The sequence below is a fragment of the Coregonus lavaretus genome, assembly GCF_964263955.1.
Source record: "Coregonus lavaretus genome assembly, chromosome: 9".
NCBI lineage: Eukaryota > Metazoa > Chordata > Actinopteri > Salmoniformes > Salmonidae > Coregonus > Coregonus lavaretus.
This window is the reverse complement of record NC_139996.1, coordinates 43133114-43147173: the sequence shown is the minus strand read 5'-3', so window position 1 is coordinate 43147173 and position 14060 is coordinate 43133114. Positions and strand designations below refer to the sequence as shown.

The window sequence follows — 14060 nt, the reverse complement described above, 5'->3', positions numbered from 1 at the left end:
AAGCTCTAAAAACTACAATGTTAACTTTTGTCCTCCGTTGGCCCAAAATAAAAATATATACTAGACAAAGCTATCATCAACAACAACAAACTAAGTTAATTACAGATACAGTTCTGCAGCTCAAATGTCTGTTAAACTAATGAGCAGGGACTCCTCTCACGAAGCCGGCGTGCTTACACCTGGTTTCATTTACACGAATAAGAGTGTGTCACGCTCTGAAAGCGTAGCGTGTCTGGTGAAGCAGGCCAGTTAGACAGCAATGTTCTCACAGTTCAAGCGTTCATTCGGTCATGTCTTATTCACTCAAGAACAGATGAATGGCCTTTCAATCTTCTGTCTGATCACCTTTCCCGACACAGGGCACGGTCATGTTTTTGTGCCTTCTCTTCATATGTTCTTTCATGTTCTGTCTATGTCTGAAGCATTTAACACAATAATTACACTTGAATGGTTTCTCCTCCGTGTGCAGTCTCTGATGACTAATTAATGCCCCTCTGTCACTGAAGCATTTTGGACATTTAGAACACACAAGTGGTTTCTCCCCTGTGTGTATTCTGAAATGCACATTCAACTGAAAGCCAGTGGAAAAAGATTTGCCACACACATGGCAATGATGTGATTTCTCCCCTCTGTGTCTCTTTATGTGCCGATTCAAATTGGAACTCTGACTGAAACATTGGCCACACTCCTGGCAGGGAAATGGTTTGTCATTGGTGTGAATTCTCATATGCTCTCTAAGATGATGGCTATAGGTGAAACGTTTCTTACAAAAATGACATTGGTGTGGTTTCTCCCCTGTGTGAATCCTCATATGCATTTGCAGACTACTTCTCTGAGGGAAGCATTTGGCACATTCAGGACAGCGGTGAGGTTTTTCACCTGTGTGAATCCTGCTATGGTTTTTCAGGTGATCCCGTCGAGAGAATGAATTGCCACAATCCTGGCAGCGGTAAGGCTTCTCCCTTGTGTGAGTCCTCACATGCATTTTCAGAGAAGTGCCAAGGCGAAATGTTTTGCCACAGTCATTACAGTGATACGGTTTCTCACCAGTGTGAAGCCTCATATGCATTTTTAGATTTCCACTCAGAGCGTAACATTTTCCACATTCATGGCAATGATAAGGTTTCTCCCCTGTGTGGACCATCCTTATATGGACATTCAAAGTTCCAATTGAAGAGAAACATCTGCCACAATCATTACAGGGAAATGGTTTCTCCCCTGTGTGGGTCCTCATATGATTTTTCAGATCCTTAGGAGAGTCAAAACTTTTAGCACAAACTTTACAAAACCTAGTTCTGTGAGTTTGTAATATGTGATCCATCATACCTTTTAGGGATTGACAGCTTTTTCCACAAACACCACAAATGTGTTCCTTATCTTTTCTGTATGACTGTAAGTCGCTTTGGATAAAAGCGTCTGCTAAATGGCTTATTATTATTATTATTATTATTTCTGTGTCTTCGCAAATGTCTCAATAAAGCCCCAAAGGAGTGACAAGGCCTTCCACACACCTTACAACAAGGACCAGCAGGACATTCACTAGGTGGTTTCAGATGGGACATCATGTGAGTTTGTATGTGATCTATCACACTTTCTAGGGATGGACATCTTTTTCCACACACACCACAAATATGTTCCTCATCTTTTCTGTGACTTTTCAAATGAGTCAATAACGTACGCATGGAGTGACAAGACCTTCCACACACCTTACAACAAGTAGGGATTTGTTCTTTTTCTGTCCGTGTCCTCTTTGATTTGCGCATCTTTAAAGCCCCCAGAGGTCCTCCACTCCACTTCGCATCAACACTTCCACGGTTTTCATTCTGAGATGCAGAAGAGCCTGGATTTACTAAAGAGAGGGCCTGAGAGTCACTGGTTGGTTCTGAAGAGTCCTCACGAGGTTCAGTTTTTATCTGTTTAGTTGAAGAGTCTCTGTTCTTGCATGCTTTACTTTGGGTTTTGTTAAGATGTGAGGACTGAGTTGGATACTCATCATACTCACTTTTCACACAGGGATGAGTCAATACAGAGTCTTTGGTATTATACTCCAGCTTTTGGCTGGTCCTGAGTACCACCTGTTCCTCTTTAATCTGTGTGGGCTCGGAGTCATCTTGCCCCAGACTGGGGCTCCTTTCCTGCTCACAGTGCTGCTGCTCAGGGGGAACCTCCTCTTCTGTGGCGTTGAGCTGTTGGTGGTCTGAAGTGAAAAAGAAAGGATTAATTAGCTAGAACTCGAACAATGAAATGATATAGTAGTCTCTGTAAAACCTTGGAGTAGTCATACAGTGAGGGAAAAAAGTATTTGATCCCCTGCTGATTTTGTACGTTTGCCCACTGACAAAGACATGATCAGTCTATAATTTTAATGGTAGGTTTATTTGAACAGTGAGACAGAATAACAACAAATAAATCCAGAAAAACGCATGTCAAAAATGTTATAAATTGATTTGCATTTTAAATGAGGGAAATAAGTATTTGACCCCCTCTCAATCAGAAAGATTTCTGGCTCCCAGGTGTCTTTTATACAGGTAAAGAGCTGAGATTAGGAGCACACTAGGGAGTGCTCCTAATCTCAGCTTGTTACCTGTATAAAATACACCTGTCCACAGAAGCTATCAATCAATCAGATTCCAAACTCTCCACCATGGCCAAGACCAAAGAGCTCTCCAAGGATGTCAGGGAAAAGATTGTAGACCTACACAAGGCTGGAATGGGCTACAAGACCATCGCCAAGCAGCTTGGTGAGAAGGTGACGACAGTTGGTGCGATTATTCACAAATGGAAGAAACACAAAAGACCTGTCAATCTCCCTCGGCCTGGGGCTCCATGCAAGATCTCACCTCGTTGAGTTGCAATGATCATGAGAGCGGTGAGGAATCAGCCCAGAACTACATGGGAGGATCTTGTCAATGATCTCAAGGCAGCTGGGACCATAGTCACCAAGAAAACAATTGGTAACACACTACGCCGTGAAGGGCTGAAATCCTGCAGCGCCCGCAAGGTCCCCCTGCTCAAGAAAGCACATATACAGGCCCGTCTGAAGTTTGCCAATGAACATCTGAATGATTCAGAGGAGATTTTTTTGTTGTTATTCTGTCTCTCACTGTTCAAATAAACCTACCATTAAAATTATAGACTGATAATTTCTTTGTCAGTGGGCAAACGTACAAAATCAGCAGGGGATCAAATACTTTTTTCCCTCACTGTAGTTATGCCATGGCAAACCTTGGTTGTGACCCCATGCTCCGAGGGTGTCTCGGGGAGAGTGGGATATGCAACAAAAAAAAACATTTGCAATTTACACATGCATATAAATTACACACTTGTACGTGTGTGTGTGTAATAGGGCTAATACAGTATATATGCACCCACCCCAAATAATATTGTTGCAATTTCCATTGCAACACCAGTGTGGAGTGAGACAATGGCTTTAACCATGGTGTTATACTAGGGAAATTCTTTTTCAATAGATGGGGCTGACACTAAGGACTTGGGAAGAACAGAAACGTTAACTTCTGAATAATCAAACAGTTTATTTTGGGAAGGAGAATAATAAATTGTTATGTTTAATCATTGTTTTATTGATGCAGCTCCAAAAAGTCTGCTGACCTCAAATCAGGGAAAGTCCACGTCCCTGGAACTTTTTACTTGTTTTGGGTCCGACTCCGAGAGGAAACACAAAATTGGTCTGTCTTTGGGCTAAGCACCCGAACCCCACAGTAGAAAGGGGATACAAGTGTTGTGAACAACAATTACCACTAGACATGCAACCATAGCATTAGGAATTAGAATAGTAATTTAATAGGATCTCTATTAATGCAATGCCCATTTTACCCTAGAACTAGAAATCACAGTAAATGTGTTTTCAGTTTGGATATTGGTTTGATATTTGGAGTTTACTCGTAAATACCTCTTCGACAGAAGGTCCTATAATCATTAGGGTGATATATCTAGAATCAGATGATGCTAGAGAGCAAGGTACAGCCATTTTATCTCCATTCCGTTTTCAAAAAGTGACTTTAAGTTGGTTTCAATGGGGGAATATTATGGACTCAGGGCGTCTTAAAAGTGCAATCAGCCGAACCTGGTGTTCACAGAAAAACTTGATTATTATTATGTATGTATTTATTTTACAATCAAAATGATCTAGAAATCCGAAACCAACTTTGTTTTCCCCCCACAATAATTACATTTAAAAATGTAATGTTGTTTATTTAAAAAATAATATATTTTTAGGTAAAATGTAATACTCAAAAAACATAAATAAGCCTATGATCTTTCTCACTCGTACGCAAACTACTGTAGCATACTTGCATGACCTAGAGAGCTAAAATCACTTGTAGCAAAGTCACTGATGTCCCTAATCCATTATACATCCATTAGAATTCCTATTTTAACCTAAATCCTAACCCTTATCCTAGCTAACGTTATCCACATAGCCACCTAGATAGAATTCATAACATATCATATGTTTTGCTTATTAGTAACATATAGTACATTTTTCAAATTCGTAACATATTGTATGTTTTTCTAATTAGTAACATACAGTGGGGAGAACAAGTTTTGATACACTGCCGATTTTGCAGGTTTTCCTACTTACAAAGCATGTAGAGGTCTGTAATTTTTTTAATCATAGGTACACTTCAACTGTGAGAGACGGAATCTAAAACAAAAATCCAGAAAATCACATTGTATGATTAAGTAATTCATTTGCATTTTATTGCACGACCTAAGTATTTGATACATCAGAAAAGCATAACTTAATATTTGGTACAGAAACCTTTGTTTGCAATTACAGAGATCATACGTTTCCTGTAGGTCTTGACCAGGTTTGCACACACTGCAGCAGGGATTTTGACCCACTCCTCCATACAGACCTTCTCCAGATCCTTCAGGTTTCGGGGCTGTCGCTGGGCAATACGGACTTTCAGCTCCCTCAAGATTTTCTATTGGGTTCAGGTCTGGAGACTGGCTAGGCCACTCCAGGACCTTGAGATGCTTCGTACGGAGCCACTCCTTAGTTGCCCTGGCTGTGTGTTTTGGGTCGTTGTCATGCTGGAAGACCCAGCCATGACCCATCTTCAATGCTCTTCCTGAGGGAAGGAGGTTGTTGGCCAAGATCTCACGATACATGGCCCCATCCATCCTCCCCTCAATACGGTGCAGTCGTCCTGTCCCCTTTGCAGAAAAGCATCCCCAAAGAATGATGTTTCCACCTCCATGCTTCACTGTTGGGATGGTGTTCTTGGGGTTGTACTCATCCTTCTTCCTCCAAACACGGCGAGTGGAGTTTAGACCAAAAAGCTCTATTTTTGTCTCATCAGACCACATGACCTTCTCCCATTCCTCCTCTGGATCATCCAGATGGTCAATGGCAAACTTCAGACAGGCCTGGACATGCGATGGCTTGAGCAGGGGGACCTTGCGTGCGCTGCAGGATTTTAATCCACGACGGCGTAGTGTGTTACTAATGGTTCTTTGAGACTGTGGTCCCAGCTCTCTTCAGGTCATTGACCAGGTCCTGCCGCGTAGTTCTGGGCTGATCCCTCACCTTTCTCATGATCATTGATGCCCCACGAGGTGAGATCTTGCATGGAGCCCCAGACTGACGGTGATTGACCGTCATCTTGAACTTCTTCCATTTTCTAATAATTGCGCCAACAGTTGTTGCCTTCTCACCAAACTGCTTGCCTATTGTCCTGTAGCCCATCCCAGCCTTGTGCAGGTCTACAATTTTATCCCTGATGTCCTTACACAGCTCTCTGGTCTTGGCCATTGTGGAGAGGTTGGAGTCTGTTTGATTGAGTGTATGGACAGGTGTATTTTATACAGGTAACGAGTTCAAACAGGTGCAGTTAATACAGGTAATGAGTGGAGAACAGGAGGGCTTCTTAAAGAAAAACAAACAGGTCTGTGAGAGCCGGAATTCTTACTGGTTGGTAGGTGATCAAATACTTATGTCATGCAATAAAATGCAAATTAATTACACAATCATACAATGTGATTTTCTGGATTTCTGTTTTAGATTCGTCTCTCACAGTTGAAGTGTACCTAAGATAAAAATTACAGACCTCTACATGCTTTGTAAGTAGGAAAACCTGCAAAATCGGCAGTGTATCAAATACTTGTTCTCCCCACTGTATAAAACAAATTGTAATTCGTAACATATCACACGCAATGGGTGATGGACACGCACAAATTAATACATACCATACGAAATGTAACATATCATACAAAATGGAGTGTCTCAGATTTATGTACAGAATAATACTAAATGATCTGAGATCAGGTTGCCTTCCTCCATAGTACACCCATTAGAAATTCAATTGTTTTTATTTCACTGATATTACATTAATATTTCCTGTGATAGGTCTAACTTTCAATAGCTCACTGTCCATATGAACTATAGATCTACAGACAAGTGTGGTGGGTTCCTTGACCTCTTATCAAAAGGTACTCCTTCCATTTCTTTCAAAGTTCCTCCAACTTTGATTTTCTACAAATATTTATCCTATTACATCTGTGGTTATTAATTCACATACAGATCTAATTTTCAATAGCTTCCAGTTCAAATGAGATATACATCTAAAACCACTTGATATTAGGTCACTTCCTCCTCTATAGTACACCCATTAGAAATGCAATTTTTCATTTTACATGAATATTTTCTGTGCTATGTCTATATTTCAATAGCTCACTGTCCATGAGCTACAGATCTACAGACAAGTGTGTTGGGTTCCTTGACCTTTCTTATCAAAGGTACACCTTAAAAAATATTTAAAAAAATCTTCCTCCCCTGGTCCTCTTGGAAATAGTTTTCATATTACTGCTTTGGTTGCTAATTAACATACAGACATACTTTTCTATAGCTTTATATCCTAAATAATTTTACATATTTAACAGTCACCACCAAAATATTGTCACCCTTCATAAAGATGAGCAAAAAATACTGTATAAAATAAATGATTCAAATTGTGTGCAAATTTTATATCATTTTATAGTAACACAATTGGTCATAGAAAGAAATAGTTTAACAAGTCATTAAAAAAATTCTAAAATATAGGTGTCAAAGTTATTGACACCCCTATTTTCAATACTCCAGCACCCTCTCCTTGCGAGGATAACGACACTGAGCCTTTTTTGAAAATGTTTTATGAGATTGGAGAACACATTGGGAGAGAACAGTGTTTTCACATACGGTGTTATCAGAACGTATTCACAGCCCTTAACTTTTTCCATTTTGTTGTGTTACAAAGTGGGATTAAAATGGATTTAATGGTCATTTTTTGGTCAACGATCACAAAAAATACTTGAATGTCAAAGTGGAAGAAAAATTGATATTCGTAAAAATAAAACTTGACACTAACATATCTTGATTACGTAAGGATTCAACCACCTGAGTCAATACATGTTACAATCACCTTTGGCTTTGATTACTGCTGTGAGTCTTTCTGGGTAAGTCTAAGAGCTTTCCACACCTGGATTGTGCAAAATGTTCCTATAATTCTTCTCAAAATTCTTCAAGCTCTGTCAAATTGGTTGTTGATCATTGCTAGACAACCATTTCAGGTCTTGCCATAGTTTTTACTTAAATCTGCTTGAAAATCTAACTCGGCCACTCATGAACATTCACTGTCTTCTTGGTAAGCAACTTAGACTTGGCCTTGTGTTTTAGGTTTTTGTCCCGCTGAAAGGTGAATTCATCTCCCAGTGTCTGGTGGAAAGCAGACAACCAAGTTTTCCTCTAGGATTTTCCTGTGCTTAGCTCCATTCAGTTTATTTTTTATCCTGAAAAACTCCCCAGTCCTTAACGATTCCAAGCATACTCACAACATGATGCAGCCACCACCATGCTTGAAAATATGAAGAGTGGTACTCAGTGATGTGTTGGATTTGTCCCAAACATAACGCTTTGTATTCAGGACAGTTCTTTGCCACATTTTTTGCAGTTTTAATTTAGTGCCTTATTGCAAACAGGGTGCCTGTTTTGGTATATTTTTATTCTGTACAAGCTTCCTTCTTTTCACTCTGTCATTTAGGTATTGTGGAGTAACTACAATGTTGTTGATTCATCCTCAGTTTACTCCTATCACAGCCATTAAACTCTAACTATTTTAAAGTCACCATTGGCCTCATGGTGAAATCCCTAAGCGGTTTCCTTCCTTTCCGGCAACTGAGTTAGGAATGACGCCTGTATCTTTGTAGTGACAGGCTGTATTGACACACCATCCAAAGTGTAATGAATAACTTCAATATGCTCAAAGGGATATTCAATGTCTGTTTTCTTTTCTTCCCCCCCATCTACCAATAGGTGCCCTTTGCGAGGCATTGGAAAACCTCCCTGGTCTTTGTGGTTGTATCTGTGTTTGACATTCACTGTTCGACTAGAGATGAGGTAGTCATTAAAGAATAATGTTAAACACCATCATTGCACACAGATTGAGTCCATGCAACTTAAGCACATTTTTACTCCTGAACTTATTTAGGCTTGCCATAACAAAGGGGTTGAATACTTATTGACTCAAGACATTTAAGCTTCTCATATGTAATTAATTTGGAAACATTTCAAAAAACATAATTACCCTTTGACATTATGGGGTTTTGTGTGTAGGCCAGAGACAAAATCTAAATTGAATCCATTTTAAATTGAGGCTGTAACAAAACATAATGTGGAAAGAAATCAAGGTGTGTGGATACTTTCTGAAGGCACCCTCTTGAAGGGTCTTTTCACACTTGGTCCCTTTCAGCCAATTTTTGTGTGTGTTGCTTAAGTTTTTGTGCAGGGTGAACACTCCAAAAGAAACGCAGACCCCTCAAAAGAGCCCGCGATCGAACCGAACTGAGACCATCGAGAGGTCCGGTTCCCTTTTTTAGGGCAATGTGAACAAAGCTCCCCAGGTTCGCTTGTCATTATTCCCGCACCACACGCTAGACTACTGCAACACCATTTCCCCTGCCATAACCCCTCACATTGGTGCCACAAAAGAGAGATGATGATGATGTGCAAGTTCATGGGAAGAAAAACGTGTGCTGTTTTTATATATAGATTAGCTATTGTCAAGAATGCACAGAAATTCCAAAATATGTGTGGAGTTTTGCAATGTGATCTATAGGCTAAGAGAGCTTCATAAGCTTATTATATTGTGGGGTTTGAGTAGTGTGAGAAGAAAACAACATACAGTGGGGAAAAAAAGTATTTAGTCAGCCACCAATTGTGCACGTTCTCCCACTTAAAAAGATGAGAGAGGCCTGTAATTTTCATCATAGGTACACGTCAACTATGACAGACAAAATGAGAAAACAAATTCCAGAAAATCACATTGTAGGATTTATAATGAATTTATTTGCAAATTATGGTGGAAAATAAGTATTTGGTCAATAACAAAAGTTTATCAATACTTTGTTATATACCCTTTGTTGGCAATGACACAGGTCAAACGTTTTCTGCAAGTCTTCACAAGGTTTTCACACACTGTTGCTGGTATTTTGGCCCATTCCTCCATGCAAATCTCCTCTAGAGCAGTGATGTTTTGGGGCTGTCGCTGGGCAACACGGACTTTCAACTCCCTCCAAAGATTTTCTATGGGGTTGAGATCTGGAGACTGGCTAGGCCACTCCAGGACCTTGAAATGCTTCTTACGAAGCCACTCCTTCGTTGCCCGGGCGGTGTGTTTGGGATCATTGTCATGCTGAAAGACCCAGCCACGTTTCATCTTCAATGCCCTTGCTGATGGAAGGAGGTTTTCACTCAAAATCTCACGATACATGGCCCCATTCATTCTTTCCTTTACACGGATCAGTCGTCCTGGTCCCTTTGCAGAAAAACAGCCCCAAAGCATGATGTTTCCACGCCCATGCTTCACAGTAGGTATGGTGTACTTTGGATGCAACTCAGCATTCTTTGTCCTCCAAACACGAAGCGTTGAGTTTTTACCAAAAAGTTCTATTTTGGTTTCATCTGACCATATGACATTCTCCCAATCCTCTTCTGGATCATCCAAATGCACTCTAGCAAACTTCAGACGGGCCTGGACATGTACTGGCTTAAGCAGGGGGACACGTCTGGCACTGCAGGATTTGAGTCCCTGGCGGCGTAGTGTGTTACTGATGGTAGGCTTTGTTACTTTGGTCCCAGCTCTCTGCAGGTCATTCACTAGGTCCCCCCGTGTGGTTCTGGGATTTTTGCTCACCGTTCTTGTGATCATTTTGACCCCACGGGGTGAGATCTTGCGTGGAGCCCCAGATCGAGGGAGATTATCAGTGGTCTTGTATGTCTTCCATTTCCTAATAATTGCTCCCACAGTTGATTTCTTCAAACCAAGCTGCTTACCTATTGCAGATTCAGTCTTCCCAGCCTGGTGCAGGTCTACAATTTTGTTTCTGGTGTCCTTTGACAGCTCTTTGGTCTTGGCCATAGTGGAGTTTGGAGTGTGACTGTTTGAGGTTGTGGACAGGTGTCTTTTATACTGATAACAAGTTCAAACAGGTGCCATTAATACAGGTAACGAGTGGAGGACAGAGGAGCCTCTTAAAGAAGAAGTTACAGGTCTGTGAGAGCCAGAAATCTTGCTTGTTTGTAGGTGACCAAATACTTATTTTCCACCATAATTTGCAAATAAATTCATTAAAAATCCTACAATGTGATTTTCTGGATTTTTCTTTCTAATTTTTTCTGTCATAGTTGACGTGTATCTATGATGAAAATTACAGGCCTCTCTCATCTTTTTAAGTGGGAGAACTTGCACAATTGGTGGCTGACTAAATACTTTTTTCCCCCACTGTATATGGTGAGAATATAGCCCAAAGGCCGGCTGATGGCGATATTGATCCAACGACTCAATATCGCCATCTGCCGGACTTTGGGCTAGTGAGAATCACAACATTAGGTAAGGTAAGGGTTAAGGTTAGGATTTAGGGTATGCACATCCCAAGGGTCCCAGATAGCATTATCCACAAAATCAATGTTAGCTCTTAAAGGAGCAGTAGCCTACATTGGGTGTAAAATGTTCAATGCCGAAGTTGTATAAAGATGGCAGCCCCCATGTACTTACCACAAACTCCTCATTTGCTAAGGTCGCCGTATTGTACAGTGCTCTCCGTTACTCTTTTATTGTATACCATTAGCATAGTATATATGATCCCAATTCTAGCTCCAAGACGGCACCAATTTGAAAAAATTAAAAAGTTGATTGTGCTGATTCACAGGCACATTGAACCATGTGACCGTAGTTGAAAAAGTATTGAGGATAGTGCTCAAACAAAGACGTCATATCTGAATTCCTCAATCATTATGCACCTTCGCCATTATAGCATTTACATGTTAATATTATCTTCTGATTGTAATTATTACGTCTCATCTTTTAACTAAACGCAATCTATTAGCGTCCAAAATGTAAGTAGGTATATCTAGCTGTCCGATAACACGATCTGATGGAATGGCTTGTCCTGCACTTTGTAAAAACCCAGAATCCATTGAGTGAATGATGGAAAAATATCTTTCCTTTCTAAACATAGCAATGTGAAAGCAAAGAGGACTCGGACCACAAAATAGGTGAAGTGAACTGGCAAAAGAGTTGAGTCCTCATTCAAAGGCAAGGGCAGTGTGAATACAAAGAGAACCGAGCTCTTCTGCTTTTGTTTTTTTACCCCAGAGTTCATTTTATAGAGGACTATGTGAAAACATCCTAATAGAACCGATATTAATATAGAAACCATGAAATAAAAAATAGCAAATCTAAATGGGTGTACTATGGACAAGGGAGGTCAGTGACATAATAAAGTGGTTTTAGATGCATATCAGTCGGACTAGAAGAAGCTATTGAAAATGAGATCTGTACGTGAATTAATAACCACAGCTGTAATAGGATAAATATTTGTAGAAAATCAAAAGGGGAGGATAAAAAAAATGGAAGGTATACTTTTTATAAGAGAGGTCAAGGAACCCACCGCACTTGTCTGAAGATTGGTAGCTCATATGGCCAAATTAAAAATGTAATTTCTAACATTGTACTATGGAGGGAGGTCAGGGACCTAATATTAAGTGGTTTTAGATATATATGTAATTTGGACTGGAAACTATTAAAAATGAGATCTGTAGGTAAATTAATAACCACAGCTGTAATATGTGAAATATTTTTTGAAATGCAAAGGTGAGTAATTTTGAAAAAAATAAAAGGTGTACCTTTGATAAGAGAGGTCTAGGAACCCACCACACTCGTCTGTTGACCTGTAGCTCATATAATAATAATATGCCATTTAGCAGACGCTTTTATCCAAAGCGACTTACAGTCATGCGTGCATACATTTTTGTGTATGGGTGGTCCCGGGGATCGAACCCACTACCTTGGCGTTACAAGCGCCGTGCTCTATCAGCTGAGCTACAGAGGACCACCCTATGGACAGTGAGCTATTGAAAATTAGACCTATCACAGAAAATATTCATGTGAAATGAAAAATTCTAATGGGTGTACTAATGGACAAGGGATGTAAGACGCTTAACCTCGAGAGTTTTAGAAGTATGTCATTGTCATGTGGATAGGAAGCTACTGAAAATGAGATCTGTACATGAATCAATAGCTAAAGCTCTAATTGGAAAAATATTTGTAGATAATCAAAAGGGGAGGAATGAAAAAATAAATAAAAGGTGTAGTTTTGATATTAGGTGAAGGAACCAACCGCCCTTGTCTGTAGATCTGTAGCTCATATGGATAGGAATGTATTGAAAGTTAGACCCATCACAAGAAATAGGACTATAAAATCAGGGAAGTGGTGAACTGGAATTCTTATGAATGTAGCATGGATGAGGGGTTAGATATATCACGTTATGTGGTTTTACATCTCTATTTCACCTGGATAGGAAATCCTTGTAAATGGGTCAAATATATAGCACCCTTAGTAGTTAACGTTAGAGGTAACTAAAAAAAATGTTGGGCCCTACAGCGACTGGAGGCCCTATGCAGTGAGTGTAATCTTCATATAGGGCTACGAATACTCCTGAATGGTAATGCAAAAACATGCAATTACCGGTATTGCACTTTTACGACGGTCAATAAACCACCTGAGCGCCAGAAAACCGCATATTGCCTCCTTTTCGCCTCTGTTAAAGAGTTCGACTATCGGAAAAAACAAAGGGTATACTTTACTCTCTACCATCATCTGATTCTATAATCTAGATATACTGTCCTATTTACTGCGGTGAAATGGAACGTTAACTAACGTTCCAAGAACAATAGCTGGCTAGCTAACTATCTAACGTTATCCCTCACTTGAATGATATACAAACAACATTTACTTATTTCATGTGTATAAAATAAACGTTAATGTGGAGACGTAGAGTAACAAACCTGCTCTATGTAACTGTATCTCTGGTTTAAGGAGGATATCAAGCAGCTTCTGTAGACGGTCGTTCTCCTCTTTCGATAGGCAATCTTTTCCCTGGTAATCTGTTATTGTTTTTTCAACGGCTCTAAATAGCTCAGGAACTGCTCTAAATCCCTGGTTGAAAATCAATCCCAACAACTCTATTTTAGCCATTTTCCCGACAGTGCTAGTTGGGAACTTGCCCATATGCGTGTCGTTTAAAAAAATAAAAATCCGTCGTTTCCTCTCTAGTTGTTCTATTCCAGTGGTTCCCAATCAGGGGTAACGTTACTAGGACCCCTGGAGGGTATTTGAGAAGACTCATGAGACCATAGTTGGTAAAATTGGTTCTCCCGGTAGAGAGAAATTCAGTTGGTGGTACAGTAACCGAAAAAGGTTGGGAACCAATGTTCTATTCTGAACATACGGCACAATGCCGCGTTCAAGTTATAGTCGGAACTAGGAAACTCGGACATTTCCAAAGTTGTTCTTCGTCTTCTATGTTATATTGACAATTGCACAATTGAATGTGCATCCCGCCACCTACTGTGCGGGAGGAAAACAGGGAATCCCCCCCATAAACGGAACAAACTACCAAAAAAATAAAAAAAATAGCTAAAATAAAATAAATGAAACAAATTTACTGTTAAAAAATAAACAGAATAAACAGCCGTCTTCCAGTGCCAATAACCCTTGCAAAT

General features: G+C 40.0%; 1 protein-coding gene across 1 annotated transcript; it reads right to left on the bottom strand.

Annotated features, from left to right (window-relative positions):
• Positions 1-1373: 1373 nt before the first annotated feature.
• LOC311135365 (uncharacterized protein) lies at positions 1374-13761 on the bottom strand (the record flags this gene model as incomplete). Its single annotated transcript, XM_084169307.1, has 2 exons — positions 13344-13761; positions 1374-2197 (listed from the first exon to the last, which is right to left on the bottom strand). Exons 1-2 carry the CDS (start codon positions 13564-13566, stop codon positions 1374-1376), a joined length of 1047 nt encoding a protein of 348 aa, XP_084025433.1. The 5' UTR covers positions 13567-13761.
• Positions 13762-14060: the final 299 nt, after the last annotated feature.